Below are 20,244 nucleotides of genomic sequence, written 5' to 3'. Positions count from 1 at the left end.
AACACAGCCAGTGACTAAAAAACAATTACATTTTTTGGTAGAAATATTCCCTTTCCTCCTGTCCCTGCTATGCTCCAGTGACAGATCCCTTCTTTAATATCAGAAGCAGCATTTGTGAAGACAGCGTCTCTCTCCTTAACAGTCCTCTTTAGCTCACTTCTTCAAAGGGTGACTCATTTCAGTAACCTTCATACATGTTGAATAGTGATACATTGCCATGACCTAGAAGTATCTGTACAGACAGGTGTTTTGGCTTCCAGACACCTCTTAAAATTGTGGGAGAAATACAGTTACAATAACACGCTCCTGAATTAACCCAAACCTGTTATGTGTGTAGTATAACCAGGACACTGCCGTGAACTCTCTAGTTTACCTTCAGTTTTTGCCTCTGAACAATGGAGGCATTTACTTGTGAACCGATGCAACAAACATCTTTCCTAAACCAAGCGACATGTAGAAATCTAGAATCTATGTCCGGTAGGACAAGCTGCAAGCTGGAGGGACTGAGGGGTGGGGATGAGGGAAGGAGGAGGAGGAGGAAATGACAGGAGGTGGAGAATTCCAGTGGAGAGCCGCGGTAGTACAGCCCTGAGTCTGAAAAGCATCATAAGAGCCTCTGGATACAGATACTCAGCTGCAGCAACAAGACCAGAGTAGAAACAAGAGGATTACTGCTGAATGGTGAAACATGGTGAGTAAGATTTTTGTCCCTCACCTTATTGCTAGCCTTTTGTGCAAAGGAATTCCTTTTGCTCTGACATCGCCAATGAGACTCCAAGGGACAGACGATTATTTTGGGATGATTGCTTGTTCTGACACTACCCCAAGCACTGGTTTTTCTTTATTTCTTTTCTTATATATTTGGAGGCACATGCTCAATCTCTTTTAAAGCAATAAATAACGGAATGTGACTAGAGCTGGCAAGGTTACCATGTGGCTGGCTGATACTAAAGGCGGCTGGACACGGCCAGTGATAAATGCACTGTTTCCCTTTCAGGTACACAGCCGAGATTTCTGTTCAGCTGTTTCCTCCCTGGAGATAGGCTCATGGTTCAATAGCTCAGGGCGGGTAAGGAAAATGTTTCAAGCCAGTTCATTTCTTTCAGCTTCAGGTGCAGAAGAAAAACCGAGCTGTGCAGAGCAATGCCATGAAGGGTGCCTCCTGCTGTAACAAATTCATCCTTCTCCCACATTCCTCAGTGTGGTTCTCCCTCTGTTTTCCCTTGGCATAGAGCTGCAAGAGCTAGTAATTACAGAAACTGTTCAGATGACTAATCAAGGAAATGAAGCTGGTGGCTAGGAGCTAGCCATTGTGCTGAACATGTGGAGATTCTACAGCTTACATGCCCTGTACAATGAACCGGAGAGAAAGAATGCTTGTTTTTCTGCACCCTTTTTCATCTTTTCTATGTACCTAGCTAGCATATTTACACACACGCTACTGCAGAGCTCAGCATACCAAGAGGTTTAATTTTACTACTGACATCTCAGCTTTACTGAGCAATTGGCAGTGTTTCATTTAAGGTTTAGAGACTTTCCTGTAGCACATTGCTAATAAGATTAAACATTAACTACAGATCCTCATAGTATTCTGATGGAATGTGTACGATTTTACCGAGTGTGCGTATGATGGTGTGTTTCCTTAGGTCTTCCAGTGAGAAAAAGAAGAGTCTGACCTAAATGTATATGCAAATTACTAGATGATCTGGATTAGCCAAGAGAGCCAGCCAGGTGATACATAGGAATAATAGCATGCTACCACTAATGATGACAAGACTATGCCAGGCAGGTGGTATGATAGATTATGCCAGTATAGATCTGTATGTCATAAAGGTTTAATTAAAAACAATCATTAGTATCACTTACTCTATTTCTCTTTTTTAAAAATGGAGATAAGATAGTGGCAGAACACTCAGTTTAAGAAGTGAGAAGATGAGCAATGCTTTAAAATCTTTTTTGTTTTCCACTGTGCGGGAATATTAGTGTCTGTTTTTAAGAAACTGAATTGGGTATTACAGTAACTTCAGACAGAATATCATCACGTTCTAGCAGGGAACCTCTTTGTTGGTTTATAATAAAAACATTCAAACAGTGTAAAAGAACAGCATGTTCCTAATAATAGTAGGAAAATTCTCCACTGGCTTTATTTTGTGACCTTTAGTAAAGAGAGTTAAGTGTTTGTGAAAGTAACTGTATTCTATCTCCCAAAGATAGCCCCTTTTGTAAGATTATATACTCTACTTTATGCTCTGTTAATTGATCCAGAACAAATGCTAAGCATTTATCTTACTCATTGATTTCAATAGGAATCATGGGCACTCACCCCTTCACACTGGTTTGTTAATCTTTCTTAGGGTTTTGGTTTGGGACCCATCACTATAGCAGCTCATTGTCTCCCTAAATTAATTAGTCTCTAGTACACTTAATGGCACCTTCAGTTCTTTGTCATTTCCCATTCTTTAATTTCATCATTAAAACATTTGAAAATAAGTTTCACTTCAGAGTGTCAAAAAACTCCCCAAATGCTTGAAAAAGTTAACAACACTGTCCATGAGATTTGTGTCCAAAATTTGTCTCGCTCCACAGTTTTTTGGAGCAGGGAGAACATTTTCAAAAGTGACTTTCACACTTGGGCACCTAAGTTCACTGTGGAGAAGTCACCTCAATCATTTAACTCTAAAATACATGCGTGCTGTATTTTTCTTTCTCTCCGTTTTAATAATATCAGCAGTTAGAAAGAATATAAAAGAGTTTGTCAATGGATTAAAATAGTAAGATCAAATCCTAGGAAAGGGGCGAGTTTAGACACTGTAGAAGAGGCAATAATTTCTGGTGGGGGGGGCACTCCAAGATTTTGGTAGGTGGTCAAGGGCCGCACTTTTCTGTGGAGGGGGAGCAGTGTTTGGGATGGAGGTTAGGTGCAGAAGGGAGTCCAGGACAGGGCACTGGAGTGCAGGAGACAGTCTGGGGCTTGAGAGGGAGTTTGGATGAAGGAGGGGGTTGTGATCTGGGGCAGGAGGTAGGGTATAGAAGGGAGTGCAGGGTCTGGGAGGGAGATGGGTGCGGAAGGGGGTGGGGTGCCAGAGGCAGGCTCTGGCCAGGAGGTGCTTACTTAAGCAGCTCCATGCCAGTAGTACTGTCAAGTAGGCTCCTCTGCCTGCCAACAGCTGTTCTGTGTAGCTCTGCTGCACTGCCCCTCCCCCCAGCAAAATCTCTCAGCTCCCATGGACAGAATTGATAAGTGGAGCATCCATGCTACCAAGTCCGTTATTTTGAAATAACAGGCTGCTTATTTCAAAATCTGTGCTCCCGCTTTCCTCAGGGAATAATACCATTTTCAAAATAGTTATTTGCAATGCCGCTATTTTGAAATAATCACTCCCCAGAATAATTCAAACTAATTACCCCATAGTGCTTCCTGGGGCTCTAAGTTGAGGTAGCACATCCTCATTAAGGCTATGTCTAGACTGCAAGCCTCTTTCGAAAGAGAGCATCTAGACTGCACGCGGAACTTTTGAAAAAGCAAGCCGCTTTTTCGAAAGAAAGCAGCGAGTGAGTCTGGATGCTCTCTTTCTAAAAAGCCCTGTTTGCTTTCAAGAACGCCTTTTTTTGAAAGAGCACTTTCAAAAAAAGGTGTTCTTCCTCATGGAATTAGGTTTACCGCCGTCGAAAGAAAAGCCACGTTCTTTCGATTTAATTTCGAAAGAACGCGGCTGCAGTCTAGACGCAGGTGAAGTTTTTTCGAAAAAAGGCTACTTTTTTTTTTAAAAACCCTGAGTCTGGACACAGCCTAACAGAGTCTGCCTTAGACTAATTTCAAGGCTTCCCCATAGTGGGGACATGCTAGTTCAATTTTGTAAAATTGGGAGTTAAGTCCAATTAATTATTTCAAAATAATTTGCTAGTGTAGACATGCCCTCAGCATGAACTAGTGCATACAAGATGATTGTTATAAGTTTGATGATGGAGTATCTTTGAATTTTAAAAATAATATTCTCCAAATCCAAATACCAAATCCAGAGTTTTCATTTCTATTGTACTTGCTAGCCCAATCTTTGGATTTAAATCTTGTTTAGAAACCTGTGAAACTTTAATGCTAATGTCAAGACCAGTAGATCTGTGTCATTCTAGCAATATCATAGATGGGAAATGCAGTTTCCTCACAACAGTAGCATAGCATTTCTTTAGCTGCAGAAAAGTCTGTGTCTGAGATAGTGGTAGATAAAAATTTAACTGCAGTCCAGCCAAGATTTATGGCACATACGTAAATCTATTGATGCTAGAAAAAAGGAGATGGGTCAATTTGAAGGAAAAGTACACACAAAGTCTTCTTGAAACCATAATGGATTAATTCTTAGTGGGCTGGCAGCCAGTTCCAAAGAGTCCTGTCATTTTGAGTGAATTTTAATTGAAAAACATATTTCTTTACAAAGATGGAAATCAGTCCCCAGATACGTCCTTTTTCTAGTAGAAGCACAAGATGAAAAGTGGAAATTAAATGTAAGGGTGGAATAATGGAAAGGAACTGGAGGCAAGGCAGTGAGAGAGCTGAATGTGTGAGTCAGAACAACCCACAGACAAAGTCTAGACTCATTTTCTAGAAGTTTGATTAGGATTACACAACTCCTGGAAGCATATGCTAGTTTTTTACCTTAACGTTTCTTTACTCTTTTTATCCCCAGTTCTACGGTACAGTTTCCATGGTACTGATGCACAGCCCCATAGGCAGAAAAAGGAAAAATGATATAATTGGATGGAGATAGTAGAATTAATAATGATGCACAAAAGACATAAGTGTTCAATATGCATTGCTAGTCTATATTTGAAGAGAAGCAGAGTGACATGCTTCTATCACATAAGGATGATAAAGTACTTTCCAGCCTGTTTGTCAGTCCAAGGAGGATGTTAGACAACATCAATAAGGGATAAATGTGTTTAAACTACTAGGGCCAGATTGTACATAAGAGTTCTAAAAGAGTTGGCTAAGAAGCTCTGATGCACTGATGTCAATCTGTAATAAATCTTAGAATATCAAGAGACATTTTAGGAGAAATTAACAGAGCTAGTATTATGCCAAGTGACCCAAATCACAAGCTGAATGACCCAGGTTACTACTGGGAGCTTAGGGTGTAATCAATCCTGGGCAAAATAATGGAAAGCTGATGTGGGATTTAGCTAATAAAAAATTAAGGACAGAAATACAAATCATTCTAGTCAATGTAGCATTATGGAAACAGTTCTTGTAAAATAAACCTAATTTCATTCTTTGAGATTACAAGTTTGGTGGAGAAAGATAACTGTAGAAGTAGTCTATTTAGATGTTTAAAGGTTTTTGACTTGGTACTGTTTGTCATGCTGATTTCAAAAGTAGCGCTGGAGTATCAATTAAATGCATTATTAAGAACTAGCTACCATTTTTTTTAACCAAGATCAGACTAACACGGCTATTTCTGTTACTTTATATCTCAAAAACAGAGTTGTCAATGAGGAAGCTCTGAATGGGAATGTTTGTAGCACGGTTTTGTGGGGATTAGGGGACCACACTATTTAACATGCTCATCAGTGATCTGGAAGCAAATATCAAATCACTGCTGATAAAATTTGCAGATGACACAGGTGGCAAAGTAGTAAATAATGATGAGTAGGGCAGCCATGCTGAGACTTGGTAGGCAGGATTGTTCAAAGACTATGCCTTTTAATACAGCCAAATGCAAAGTTATACATCTAGAAAGAAGGAATGATACCTCCAGAATGGGGGATTATACCCTGGAATGTAGGAATGGATTGTATCCTGGACTCCTGGAGTGCCCCTTGGAAAGGATCAGAGGATCAACTCAACATGAGCTCTCAGTGTAGTGCTGTGGCCAAAAGAAACAATGTGATCCTTGGCTGTGTAAACAGGGCATAGCAAATAGGACTAGGAAGAGGATTTTATCTTGGTTTGTTGCAGTAGTTAGACTGATACTAGATTATTGGATACAGTTCAGTTTTACATTTTAAAATTAGAGAGGGCACAGAAAAGAGCCACAAAAGTGATTTGAGGACTTTACAATGAGAGACTTAAAGACCTCAATCTGTTTAGTTTACCAAAAAGAAGACTGAGTGGTGATTTCATTGCAGCATATTTGTTGTGTCACCGGGAGTTAGTATCAGGTGCTAAAGGATTTTAATCTAGCAGAAAAAGGCACAACAAAAATGGTGACTGGAAGCTGAAGCCAGACAAATTCACATGGGAGATTAGGCACAAATTAGGATAATCAATCATTGAAATAAGCTACCAAGGGAAGTGGTGGAGAATACACCACTGTATGTCTTTGGATCAAGACTGAATTCCTTTCTGGAAGTTATGCCTCAGTGAAAACAGTTATGGGGCTCAATATGGGTGAAATTTAATGGCCTGTGATATACAGAAGGTCAGAAGATCAGACTGGATGACACAATTGTCCATCTATCTTTGAACTCTGCAAATCCCCCCTCCCGCTTTTTTTTCTCACAAGTTCGCTCCCGTGGAATAGGTTTTCCTCCCATCCCTCTCTCAGGATGCTCAAATGGTTCTAACGTTTTTAACCTGAGAGGCCCATCTGGGCTTGATACCTATAAACCCTTTAAACAGCTATTTTCACAGACCCCTAGTGTCTCAAAACCAGTTTTTTCTGAAGCATTCCTCATTGTACTAGGCAGTGAACATATATGTAGAGCGTCTCTGCCTCCACCTTAACTCACCCTACATCTTTGACTATCTTAGCTGCTCTCTGGGCACCAATCCAGTTACAATTTACTGTAATACCTCAAATCCATGAGCAGCTCCAGACAGCTGCCTTTCTTTATATGACAATCTGCAGGGGAAAAAAAGTTCCTTTCTTCCCTAAATGTGACATTTCCTCCAAAAGCTACCCCTGCACAAGGTTCAGGAAAAGCAAAATGTATCCTGGGATAGCCACAGTTTTTCTAGACATAAAAATAATACAGTGCTGAAGTCTTATTCTACAGCCCAGCAGGGAGCTTCAAGCCACAGAGATATGCATTTTCCCCAGGGGATCCAGCATCTGCTTCAAGCACTAGAAGAGCCTGAGATCTCTGAAACCTCACATTTATGACATTACTAGGTTGCAGGAAAGTTATCTTCAACTATTTCTAACAGACTTGTGTGGCTCTCTCTCAATTCTGCACAATTGGATTCAAGGTAAGTAGCATTTAGTTTTGAGCAAAGAGGTGCAAAAACATCCCAATAATCTTTTTCTAAAACTCTGAGTCTCCACACTGTACGAATGTAGTCACACGCTACCCTCTAGTTTGCCATTATTTCCTGACTTCCCCTGTCAGCACATTACAAATGTGCTGATTACAGGTCAACCTGGTGCCTCCACTAGAAATTGCTTTATACCACTGGATTATCACAGATCTGGCTGCCTGAAGATTCCCTTCTCCCTGTGGATTCCACGACTAGCTGTTCCAAGAAGATGTCAAGACACTTTCTCTCTTTATCCCACTCTGAGGTGATATGTCGCCAGTCAAAATGGGGATAGATGAAATCTTCCATTATTATTATGTTTTTTATTTTTATAGCCTCTCTAGTCTTGCTGAGCATTTCACAGTCACGATCACCATCCTGGTCAAGAGATTGATAATATATCCCTACCGCTATATTCTTATTATTCGAGCTTGGAAATGCTATCCATATTCTCTAGTACAGTTTGGTTCATTTCAGATTTTCATTTGACTCCATATTTTCTTTACATATATTGCCACTTCCTCACCAGCATAGCTTCTTCTGTCCTTCCGATATATTTTGTACCCTGGTATTACGGTATCCCATTGATTAGCCTCATTCTGCCTAGTTTCTGGGATGCCTATTATATCAATAGGCTCATTGAATACGAGGCACCCAAGTTCCTCCATCTTATTATTTAGATTTCTAGCATTTGTGTATAAGCACTTAAAATTGTCACCTTTTAGGTGTCTGCCATTATGTGATGTAATTGAATGGGACTCTTTCTCATCTGACTATTTCTCATTTTATCCTACCAATATTTAATCACCTTCCACTTTCTCCTCCTTACTAGGGCCTAGTGAATCTCCTTCTCCGCAGGATGTCTCTGTGTGAACCACATGCTCTCTTCACCTACCTGCCCATTGTGGGAAGGTGGCCAGTTCCAGCTGTCAGAACATCCTCTTAGAGGCCATGGACAGATGTTACTATTTAGAGGAGTTCTAAGACTGTTCCAAGTTGTATTTTCATATTAAAAGAGGCTTGCAACTGGGGGAGAGGGAGCGTACAAAGCTGGTTTGTACTGGGTGCAGAAGAGCTGGATCTGAGACGTTGGCCCCACATTTATGCACCTCATTTGAACACTGGCAGTTCTTTATTCTGCTAGTGTAACTGTGCCTGGTTTATCAATGAATGTTGGATGTAACACTGTGCTGCTGATGTGTATTTTAATATGAAGCCATTCATTCTCCATTATTGCTGACTTCCAGAGCTCCAGATGATTTTCGTTTTAGTGTATGTCTAAATGATGCAGACCTAGGGAATTTAATTCTCAACTGAGGTTTAATTCGGTGCAGATCTGAAGGGATTTTAAAAAAACGAACAGGCCTCTGAATAAGTATATGGGCCATTCTTTTTCTCCAAGAAGAATTTGGCTTGCATGAGAGCTTGCAGGACGAGTTTGATTCTGAATTATGCACTTATAATCCCATTGCTTTACTCCTGATTTACACTGGCGCAGGGAGGAGGAGAAACAAGTGCTGTCTATTTATGAAATAATTCCATGGGAGCTGAATTATTGTCACCACAGAATACTTTTCTGGATATGTTAAGTGTTTACTGCATTAAAACAATCAACTGTTCTGAACACTGTACAATCCACCCCAAATTTGCACTGAATTATGCAATGCACTTACATTTAAAAGTAACGAATGCACCAAAGTTATGCCAGTGCTTCCATGTACTATAGTTTGTCATCGTACACTTAAAAACGTTTGTTAGGCCAATCCAACTCTTCAGTGGTACTTAGCGGAGCCCTTTAAAAAAGCTACTGTTGGCATGTTTTTGCTAAAATTAGCACTACAGAAAATTCTAGGTTGCACTCTGACGTACAAACTCCCACTGGAAAGGTAAGGGTTAAAGAATTGATCTGCACCCAAGTGGCCTCACTCCACCGCACCTGCCACATCCGCACTGGCTGGAGAAGGAGCTTTAAAAGGGGAGCAAAGCAGCCCAATGGCAGGCAAATGAGCTGACCCACAGCTGATCACAGCCCCGTGCAGAAGGTAGGTACAGGTCCTCCTACCACCCTGTAAGGAGGGATAACTATGGAAGTTTATCCCTCAGTGGGGAACCTCATTGTGGGTAGAAGACCCTGATGATAGGTGGAGGAGAGTCCTGAAGCCTCCTGCTTAATTCCCAAAGGCCTTCCCCACACTGTTGGACACCCTGAAGGGCCCAGATGTGTAAACATGACCTGGCCAGGACAGAGCCCTGGGTGGAGCCATGGCAATAAAGAGGGACTCTGGAGAGAAGATGGTGAGCCTGGCCTTTTCACACCTCCACCAGATGGAAGAGCAGCAATTCAGTTTCAGCATGTACCCCAAGCATTGCTTTATTCTGAACTTTTTCTAATGCCAAGATATCTTCTTTGAGATGAAGGGACCACATCTGCACATAGTATTCAACATGTGGGCGTACCATGGATTTCTAGAGGCTGTAAGATATTCTCTGTCTTATTCTCTATCCCTCTTTTAATGATTCCCAACATTCTGTTTGACTTTTTTGACTGCTGCTGCACACTGAGTGGCTATTTTCAGAGAAGTATCCACAGTGACCTGGGGGGGGAGGGATAGCTCAGTGGTTTGTGCATTGGCCTGCTAAATACAGGATTTTGAGTTCAATCCTTGTGGAGGCCATGGGGGAGAATTTGTCAGGGTTGGTACTTGGTCTTGCTGTGAAGGACTGGACTTGATGATCTTTCAAGGTCCCTTCCAGTTCTAGGAGATAAGCAACCTCCATTAAATTTAATTTTTTAATTTTAATCTCTCTCTTGAGTGGTATTATCTGATTTAGTCCCCATAATTTTGTATGTATAGTTGGGATTATATTTCCAATATGCGCTACTTTGCATTTTTTTAGCATTACAATTCGTGAGCCATTTTGTTTCCCAGTCACCTTCCTATGTAAGATCCCTTTGAAGCTCTTCACAGTCTACTTCGGGCATAACTATCTAGAGCTGTTGAATATCATCTGCAAATTTTGCCACCTCTCTGTTTCCCCATTTCCCCAGATAATTTATGAATATGTTGAATACGCTTGGTCACAGCATGGACCCCTGTGGGACACCACTAGTTACCTCTCTCCATTCTGAAAACTGACCTTTTATTCCCACTTTTTGTTTCCTGTCTTTTAACCAGTTACCAATTGATGAGAGGACCTTCCTTCTTATCCCATGACAGGTTGTTTTGCTTAAGAGTCTTTGGTGCACGCCCTTGTCAAAGGCTTTCTGGAAATCTAAGTACACTATATCCATTGGATCCCCTTTGTCCACAAGCTTGTTGACCCTCTCAAAGAATTCTCATAGATTGGTGATGCGTGAGTTCTCTTTACAGAAGCTATGTTGACATTTTCCCCAACAAATTATGTTCATCTATAAAAATGATGAGAAGTCCTGTGGCACCTTATAGACTAACAGATTTATTGGAGCATAAGCTTTCATGAGCAAAGACCCACTTCATCAGACTAAATCTGTTAGTCTATAAGGTGCCACAGGACTTGTCGTTTTTGCAGATTCAGACTAACACAGCTACCCCTCTGATACTATGTTCATCTATGTATCTGACAGTTCTGTTCTTTACTATTGTTTCAATCAATTTGCCTGGTTCTGAATTTAGACTTACCAGTCTGTAATTGCCAGGATCACTTGTAGAAAATTGGTGTCACATTAACTATCCTGCAGTCATTTGTTACAGAAGATGATTTTAACTGTATCTGAAAGCTCCATCTTTGAAACTGTCAAGCTGCTATCAGGCCAACTAGCTGTCAAACTAGAGTGACCTGTTCTCCCTGCCAGTTCTATGAGACCTTTGCTAACCTTACCAGTAACACTCACTGGCTACGTCTAGACTACATCCCTTTTTTGTAAAAGGGATGTAAATTAGACGTATCACAATTGCTAATGAAGCGGGGATTTAAATCTCCCCTACTTCATTAGCATAAAAATGGCTGTTGCTTTTTTCCCACACGGAGCTTTGTCGGAAAAAAGCGCCAGTCTAGACGCTGATCTTGCGGAAAATAAAGCCTTTTCCGAAAGATCCCTTATCCCTCTATGAAATAAGGGATAAAGGATCTTTCGGAAAAGGCTTTATTTTCCGCAAGATCAGCATCTAGACTGGCGCTTTTTCCAAACAAAGCTCCGTGCAGAAAAAAAGTGGCTGCCATTTTTATGCTAATGAAGCGGGGGAGATTTAAATCCCCGCTTCATTAGCAATTGCAATACATCTAATTTACATCCCTTTTACGAAAAAGGGATGTAGTCTAGACGTAGCCCTTGTGTTTCACTTGAACTCTTTTTCAAGCAACACCAGGAGTTATTGACTAAAATCTCCCATGAGAAATAAAATCAGTTCTAATATTGCTGGTTCCCCCAAGCCTTCATTTCGCTAGATGTTATTCAAAATATACAAATCTGAATGGGGTTTTAGTTGTTTGGGAAACATCCTTCAAATCTACATGTATAGATGTGGGAACTAGAGGTGCTCTGCTCCTGGACCCATACCTGGCAGCCCAGCTTGGCCGGGATAAGGGGGCAGACTATCATTATCCCTATTAATAAAAGTGTTCCTGCACCGCTGCCCACATGGCCCCTTCAGAGCTCATTAGTGGAGAGCACATAGCCAAACACATTCTAAGGTTTCATTCTGCTGTTTTCTCTACAGAAACAAATGTGAGGAAGCAGCATGGAGCTAAGGAGAGGAAAGACCTTCATAAAATCGAGTTTGCAGCTGACCTCTGAGAAAGCACCATTGATAGATGCGATTCCTACAGACAAGGATGGTCTAGGAAAAGACAAAAGGGCAGCAGGTGAGGGGACCAAAAGCGAAGCAGATGTCCAGCCGGCGTGTTTGTCCACACACAAAAGTGATAGATTTTCCAATAGAACAACAAGGAGCGGGGCTAGTGAAAACTTCCTAGCAGCACCTGGGTCTTCCTACAAACTGGTAAGGAAGAGTAAAACCCATGACTGTGTGCTAGGGGGAGAGAAAACAGAACGATGCAGCCACAGTGATAAAGGTGAGAAGGAGGGCTCTTCAGCTGCAGGAAGAAGTAAAGGGCGTCTTGTCAATAGCATCAGCTTTTCTGGGGTGGGGAGCACCCTGAATTGCAGTGACAAGAAAGAGGCCATGGTCAGTCCAAGTCAGTCCACTTGCAGCAGTCAGCAGATGATAGATTATAGAAACTTTGCGCCACAGATGCCTTTTGTACCAGCGGTAGCAAAAAGCATCCCCAGGAAGAGGATTTCCCTTAAGAGATCTAAGAAAGGGCTCAGAGATATATTTCACATTAAAAAAAACAAACCTGAGAGCCTAACGCTGCTAGTTGAGAAGGGCAAGAGGCTGCCTTCTCCAGCTTGCAAGAGTGAGCTGCCAGGCAGGCTGGGGAAGTACCTTTTCAAACCCAGAGAAGCCTTTGCAGCTGACTGCTTGGCACAAGACTTCTCCGACAGCGAAATGCAGTCTGACTCCTCCCACGACTACTGCCACGCTCTGTGTGAAGATGTTGCTTCTCTGAAGAGCTTCGATTCTCTCACTGGCTGTGGGGAGATCTTTGCAGACGAGAGCTCTGCTCACGTGGAGCTGGAGAACAGCAGAGAAGTGCGGATGAGGCGATCCAAGGCCAAAGAGAGCCCCGTCCTGGGGTCTTTTCAAGGAGGGGTGGAACAGCTGGCATCCCCTGCCCAAAACGAAGCAGCTGATTTTGCAAAATTTTGGGACAATATCAACAAGTCGGTGCGATTACACCAGAGCACGTTATTTGATAGAAGGTTGTTGAAGATACCCAGCCCTGATTTGGGAAAGAGTAAACATGAGGCTCCTGCTTCAGTGACTGACCTGCTGGTATCACCTGACAAAGATCTTGACAGTTCCAAAGAAAGCTCTGTAGATACAGGGACGCCAAAAAGTGAGCACCAAGAATCCACCTCCACCAGCGATGAGGGATACTATGATTCATTCTCTCCTGGGCAGGATGAGGACACGAAAGAGACCCAGACTCCTGGGGTTCCAGGTAGATTTCCAAGAGATAGTTACAGCGGCGACGCCCTTTATGAACTTTTCTATGATCCCAATGAAGCCAAAATAAGCCCTGTCCTAGACGATGAGCTATGTATGTCTGAAAGCATGTCAGAGCAGGCCATTGAAATCCCTTTGTCAATTTACAGCTTTCATGTGGGAGCAGAGGAAAATTTGGCTTCACAGCCAGCTGCAGACATTATTAGCCAGGGGTTTCTTCACAGCACGTGGAAAGGTAAGGAATGCTTGTTAAAGCTCTGTGATACTGAACTTTCACTGACCATGGGGATAATAAACTGGCTGCGAAAAAACCCAGGGTTCATTTCCCCCACTGACCCGATCAGGAGTCCTGAATTGCAGATGGAAAACAGTGGAGATCCATTGGTCTCTTCTAGTCCCAGTCCATGCTGGAGTGAGGACAGAGCATCTGAGGAAGAAACACAAGCCAAAGGAGAAACAGATACTTCTAATCCAAAGCCTTCTTTGGGTGATGAGAATAATACGGCCCAGATGTGTGTAGAGGCCATGGCTGAAAAAGATGGAAGGGAAGTTTCTTGGCCTCACATAGCTAATGGGCATTCTCAGGAAAGGGAAGGAAACTACTCTGAAGATTCGTGGACTGTGTCTGGGCTTCAGGAAGCCCACTGCACACCCAGTAATGTGCCAAGATCACAAGCTCTTGGAGGCACTTTAGGGACCAGTTTGCCCGAGAAAGAGAAGATGCCAGTTTCAGGAGAATGCAAGGGACCTGAAGATAAAGCCCCATTAACAGGGGACGCGAACATGGAGCCTGCTTGCCAGAGCTGTCAAAATGATAGCCAGGAAGTGGAATCCTGTTGTTCCTATATGACTGCAGCAACCTCCCCGATGGATTCCCTAGAGACAGCAGGTGACAATAAAACAATCTATCATTCTTTGGCTATTTCCTGCAACACACCAATGCAGCCTCTTACTCTGAGACATTTTCAAAGCTACATCAGTCCCACACAGAGGGAAAGCGATACTACTATAGTGCATCTTCTGGAACGGTGCGTCACTCAAGTTGCATCCTTAAAAATCAGCTACGAAAACAAACATCTGGAAGACAAATGCATCGGGAATGAAATGAACAACATCATTTGTAAGATGTCTCAGTACAAAAACAAAATATTGTTGCAAAACGAATGCCACTGTGTTAGCCCGAGTTTAGAGTGCCCTGGTGTCCCTCACACAAACCAAGATAATTATGAGATGGGGCTCAAAGCTAGCAATCCATATCAGCAGAAACAAAATAAGGAACTAATTTGCTTGAAAGATCAGAAATGCAAAATAAATATTTTCGATCACATGAGTCAGGTCACCGGGAGTAAGATAAATTTTGAATATGCCCAGCTAAATAATCAAGCCCTCTCTTACATAAAAGACTTTAGGCTTGAGCACAGTCCAAGTGACTCTAACAGCATGACACCTCTTAATAGGCCAACATTTTTACCTCTCTTCAACTCTGTCTGCTCGGCTGTACCCTGTGATTTTTCACAAGCCTGCACAAACAGTTCCCTGGACAAACCAATGCAAAGTAACGAATCTAAGCAGAGCAGCACATCCTCATGCAGCTACACAGAAGGATTCCACCAAGGACTCTGTCAAGGAGCCACTCTCCCTAATAACCCAGAGGTGACTACCACAGACAGAGCAGTGACTGGCAAGACCCAGTAATGACACACCACAGTAACAAGGTGAGTACTTGTAGAAAAGATTGAAATAAAACATGACAAAATGAAATGACAACTATTCTCTTTAAGGAGAATAAGGCCCAGTGCACCTTGTTCTCCTGAGTACTTGGTGTGCCTCTCAGCTTGATCAGGTTCTTAGCATCTGCTTTATAGAGATGGACAAAATAAAAAAGAAGAAAACCAACAGTTAAAATCACACTGACTCCCAAAGCAAAGGGCCACATATTGCCTCAGGTAAGTGTGAAGCTGATAGACATGAATGAGAGATCCATGCAAAGGTGAAGGAGAGATTGGGGCTGAATCTGCACCCAGTTAAAGCACCTTCACCTTTATGGTCACTCCATTAAAAAGTTTCCTTATTCTCTAATCATAACTCTGGTCATCTGAAGAAGTGGGCTGTGCCCACGAAAGCTCATGATGCCATCTACATGTTTTATTAGTAAACTAAGGTGCCTTTTAACCCCTTCCACTTTATATTGTTTTGCTTCAAATGAATAAGAAAAGTGGTTTTGGTACCCTTGTGAGCAGCTCAATTTTCAGAGTGTCGTAATTCAGGAAATCCCTTTGCTCCAATTCATTTTACATTTTCTAGACAATTTTTACTTCAGGCCCAGGACTAAAACCACTGATTTTGAGGCCAATACCAAGACTACCTGTGGATTCTGAAGGGGGCCAAAATCAGTTATGTAATGCATCCTTAACTATGGAGCTATCATCATCATGCCACTCTCCAAAAAGAAAAAAGTAATTCTATTTATTTATTTAAGTCTATTGGCTCTGCTCATTATCAGCAAAATGTTGTGCTCACAGTTACTGTGGTTGTAATGACAATCCAAGATGGCTTCTTTTCCCACTGTGGTTCCCATAATTTCTGCTTGTACCTTGCCATGAAAGAACAGGCTCTTGGAACTATCTGCTGCAGTGAGATTTATAATACAGAAATTAAACATTCATAATAAAAAAGGAAAGATTAGTGGTCACAGTTGCTACAAATAAGTCCCAATTCTGGCCACATCTGCCTAGGATCAGTGGACCAATATATACATTTGCTTACTGTGTCTATCTTAAAGTTGAGATTCATTCAGAAAGCTCTGCTATGCAGATCCCTTTTGTCTCAAGCTTGGATTGTTTGAAGGAATTCTATTTCTGATGCAAGAAGCAACCACTTTCTGCTAGAAATAGAGGGCAGAATTGTAGCTGATGTGACTGTCAGTAGTGGTAATATACTGTAACTTAACACTGTATGAGATATACTGCAGATAGACAATCATTGGTCTCAGGGCATTTTCTACTGCATCAGATCAAATGGCAGCTGTTATATGCCACCACTTGTCAGTGTAGATACCTGCAGTGCGAGGGACATAGCAGAGTTCATATGCCACAGCCCCATGCCCCAAAGAGATGTTAATATTAGCTCTTTGCAAAAGGAATGTGCTAGTTTGTGACAGATGATTTATCTAACAAAGTACAAATGAGCAGCATATACATTTTATTGATTTAAAATGTAGATGGAATTTGCATATTTGTGGGCTATGTGTTCAAATGCATAATTTCCAGGAATCATTTTGCTACAGACACCTTCATTGTGATTAACGTCTTACTGAAAGTAAATTTACACAATCATTAAAATGGCATTTAGCAAGAATGTAAGAAACAGCTGTGGGGGTAGCTATTAACTGTGTAACATGGAGTTTTCCTGTCTTGCCTCATCTTTCCTGGCCGCTCTTGAGCCTGCATTAACAGATGGTTTGAGGGTTCATTTGGGATTTTACTATTTTTGAAGATGACTGAAGATTTCTACCATATTGATGAAGGTGGGAGTGGGAGAAGGGCAGAAAATAAATAGGGCCGCTGCTCTGACTTTGCAGAGAAATGCAACAGGAAGAAAATAATCCTGCTCTGGACACAAGTGCTTAAACCTAGACAATTTACACCTGACAAAAGCTCTAAGGCTGCAACGATCTCACTATTTAAAACATCATGCTTGGGAAAGCGACTAAGCCATAGAACAAATGCTGCACTGGCAGCTTCTGTACAGGCTGCCTAGGCCACGTCTACACTAGGAAAGTATTTTGAAAATACTAAATTCGACTTTTAAATCCTGATTTAACATATTCGATCTAGCATATCCCCACTATGGGGAAGCCTCAAAATTAGACTGAGGCCGGCTCCATTAATGTGGACACGCTACATTGGATTTAGAGCCCCAACAAGCACTGGGGAGTAATTAGTTTGCATTTCAAAATAACTATTTTGGAATTAGCGTTACTCCTGATCAAAAGCAGGAGTTCAGATTTCGAATTCCACAGCCTGTTATTTCAAATAACGTGGTTGGTACTGTGAACATTCTGCTTATAAATTCAATCTTGGGGGTGGGCGGTATTTTGAAATAAAGCCCTAGTGTAGACCAGGGCCTACCGATAAAAATTCTATCTGGACCCGCAAAAGGGATGAAAGGATAATGCAGCCTCCAGGCACCCGACATTCAAACCTGGTGGTGATGGTACTTGCCATCTTCACCTAGAGGTGCCTTATCTCTACATGTTCCAGTTTCCCAGTGACCAGTGACCCATTGCTCCTTCTTCTCCCCAAACTGGCACATGGTTTCTTCCCAGCCCTGTGAGAACAAGTACACAGCTAGCTCTCTCCCTAGATTCCACAACCATATACAGCCATTCCTCTCCACCTCTCTGTACTAGCAGCTGTCCTTCCCACCTTCACCTCTGGGCCACTTAAGCCTGACAACTTTGGTAAGAAGCATGGCAATTGGGAAAAACAGCCCCAGTGCCTCTTCTCTTTCCCTCCCCTTCCAAGTGTGGAAGAAAACATTGTCCTCACTCTGAGTTTGTAAGCAACAAGTAGCCAGAGGCAGTTTTATTACGAGCTGCAGCAAGGGAAAAACTGGTTCAGACAGGGGGGAAGCCCCCCCCCCCCGAGGTAGATCTTCGAATACAAGCAATTATGAAGCAGTTTATATACTGTCTATTAGATATAATAACAATAACAATTAGTCTCCTTCCCATTACAAACACCAATGGCTAACAGTTATTTAGTTCCACCCAGATGCTCCTTATCTCAAGGTCCCTGCCAGAGTCAGCATTCTATCCTTATCTCCGTATGGAGGCGAGAGGCAAAGGCAGCGTCTAATTACAGATCTCGCGTTGTCAGGCCACAGACTTAGCCTGACTCTTGCTCTCTTGTTAACAAGACCAAGATGGCTGCACACAAATTCCCTTATTCCCTTTTCCTGCCTCCACACAAGCAAGGTGCGAATTTGCAAATCTCCTTTGTAAGTTACTCATCGGTGGAATATGACCAGTAATTCCTAGCCCAATAGGTCTGCACTTAAAGCAGGAGGGGAAGTGGTTTAACATCCTTATGAAGAATGCAGATGTGCACCAGTGGAAGTTACTAGTAAGAAATACTTTGCGAGAGATCGATAAAGGAATTAAAACAGTTTCTGATTCAATGAATAGACAGAATCTTACACTGTAGTCTGAGGCTCATTAAATTTGGGTTCAGGTGGGTCGTGGGAGCAGGCAGGTTCTAGAGGTTTGAGCCTTCCCGTGAGAACCCCATGGCATTCGAGTTCAGAAGCAGGAGATCTCTCAGTATGAATAGGAGGGGCTGCTGGGATGATATTCTCCTCAAGGGGAGTTCATCCTGCAGACCCTCCACAGGAACGGACAACAAGAACAGATTATGCCACCATGACTGGACACAGGTAGAGAGAGAAGCTTTCTCAGATTACTGGGCCCACATTCATTTTGGGATCCTTAGATCTTAACATATCTTTTGAATTGCCCTGTTACGTGAAGAAAAAATAGGGCAGAGTACCAAGTACTTGTAAGAGCTCATAATAGCTCCTCTCATTCAAATGCTGAGCTCCTGCACGATGTATTAGCTAGCACATTTGGGTGCATTTCAATGAGAGTAGATTGCAATAATGTAGCACGAGGGTTAGAAAGGAAGAGATGATTGTGACAAGGTCCATGCCAATGAGAAATGACCATGCATGTTGGCCAAGTGTTGATAGAAGAAGACAACACAGTGCAAGCCATAACTGTCATGTAGCAACTGAGAAGCAGCAATGGATATAATATGACCCAGATACAGAAAAGGGATATTGTAAAGGTCAGATATATATCTGCAGTAGAAGGCATATTCATAGCCTTTCCATTCTAATGCTTTCTCTTACCTATCACCTTCACTTCCAGGCTGTCTACTTTAAACTAGGTAGCTGGCTCTCCTGCAAATACCCTTGAACCCGTAAGGCACAGGAAGAGCAGAGATTGCAATATTTGGGTTTGACAGAGCAGAGAAGTAGATTTGGTAATTGCTGGGGGTTAAAATATCCCATTATCCCCAGTGAGCTCAGCTGTATATTTTACAAGTGGAAAGAAAAAGATGGAATCCTTCAGAAATGCGCCTGAGAGCCCCTGAGCAGGGAAGGAGCTTAGGCTATGTCTAGACTGCAGGCTTCTTTCGAAAGAGCCTCTTTCGAAAGAGAGCGCCTAGACTGCACGCGGAACTTTCGAAAGAGCAAGCCGCTTTTTCGAAAGAAAGCACCCAGTGAGTCTGGATGCTCTCTTTCGAAGAAGCCCTATTTACATTCAAGAACGCCTTCTTTCAAAAGAAGCACTTTCGAAAGAAGGCGTTCTTCCTCGTGAAATGAGGTTTACCGCCGTCGAAAGAAAAGCCGCGTTCTTTCGATTTAATTTCGAAAGAACGCGGCTGCAGTCTAGACGCAGGTGAAGTTTTTTCGGAAAAAAGCTACTTTTCCCGAAAAAAACCCTGAGTCTGGACACAGCCTTAGTTACCTGTTTCAAGCCCACAGAAGTCAGTGCTTTCCATTGTCTTCACTGGAGTTTGGGTCCAGCCCTACTGGGAACTCTCAGAAGTAAGTAGCAACGAAGTCACGGAAGGGCTTCCCCTCCACTGCCATATGATTCCACGGCCGAGTTACCTGAATCTTGTGGACAATGGTGGGTTGACGGGTATCCAACATTGATGAGAGGTTTACCGCCATCAGTATGGACACGTTAGCCATACCCATTACTTGGTATGGGGAGAATGAATGCTACAGTTGAGCCCCACTCACCGAGAAGGCCACGCCAGCAGTGGCCCCCTATTTAATATGATAGTCCTATCGCTTGAGAGCCCTCGTGGATGGTAGCTGTGGTAGCACAGAACAGGAAAACAATCCCTCTGTGCTCCAATATTAAGGCCGGGACTGGCAACAAGAATGTGC

At 42.4% G+C, this 20,244-nt stretch overlaps 1 protein-coding gene across 1 annotated transcript in view; it reads left to right on the top strand.

The window, feature by feature from the left end:
• Window positions 1-623: 623 nt before the first annotated feature.
• AMER3 (APC membrane recruitment protein 3) overlaps window positions 624-20,244 on the top strand; it is a 61,511-nt gene continuing 41,890 nt past the window's right edge. The window contains exons 1-2 of the mRNA XM_006125200.4: window positions 624-691; window positions 11,929-14,996. Coding sequence (XP_006125262.2) covers window positions 11,950-14,976 — 3,027 coding nt within the window. The 5' untranslated portion in view covers window positions 624-691; window positions 11,929-11,949 and the 3' untranslated portion in view covers window positions 14,977-14,996. The remainder of the gene's footprint in view (window positions 692-11,928; window positions 14,997-20,244) is intronic.

Source organism: Pelodiscus sinensis, chromosome 10 (genome assembly GCF_049634645.1).
Source record: "Pelodiscus sinensis isolate JC-2024 chromosome 10, ASM4963464v1, whole genome shotgun sequence".
Taxonomy (NCBI): domain Eukaryota; kingdom Metazoa; phylum Chordata; order Testudines; family Trionychidae; genus Pelodiscus; species Pelodiscus sinensis.
Note: the sequence above shows the minus strand (reverse complement) of the source record. Positions and strands in the feature narration are given on the sequence as shown.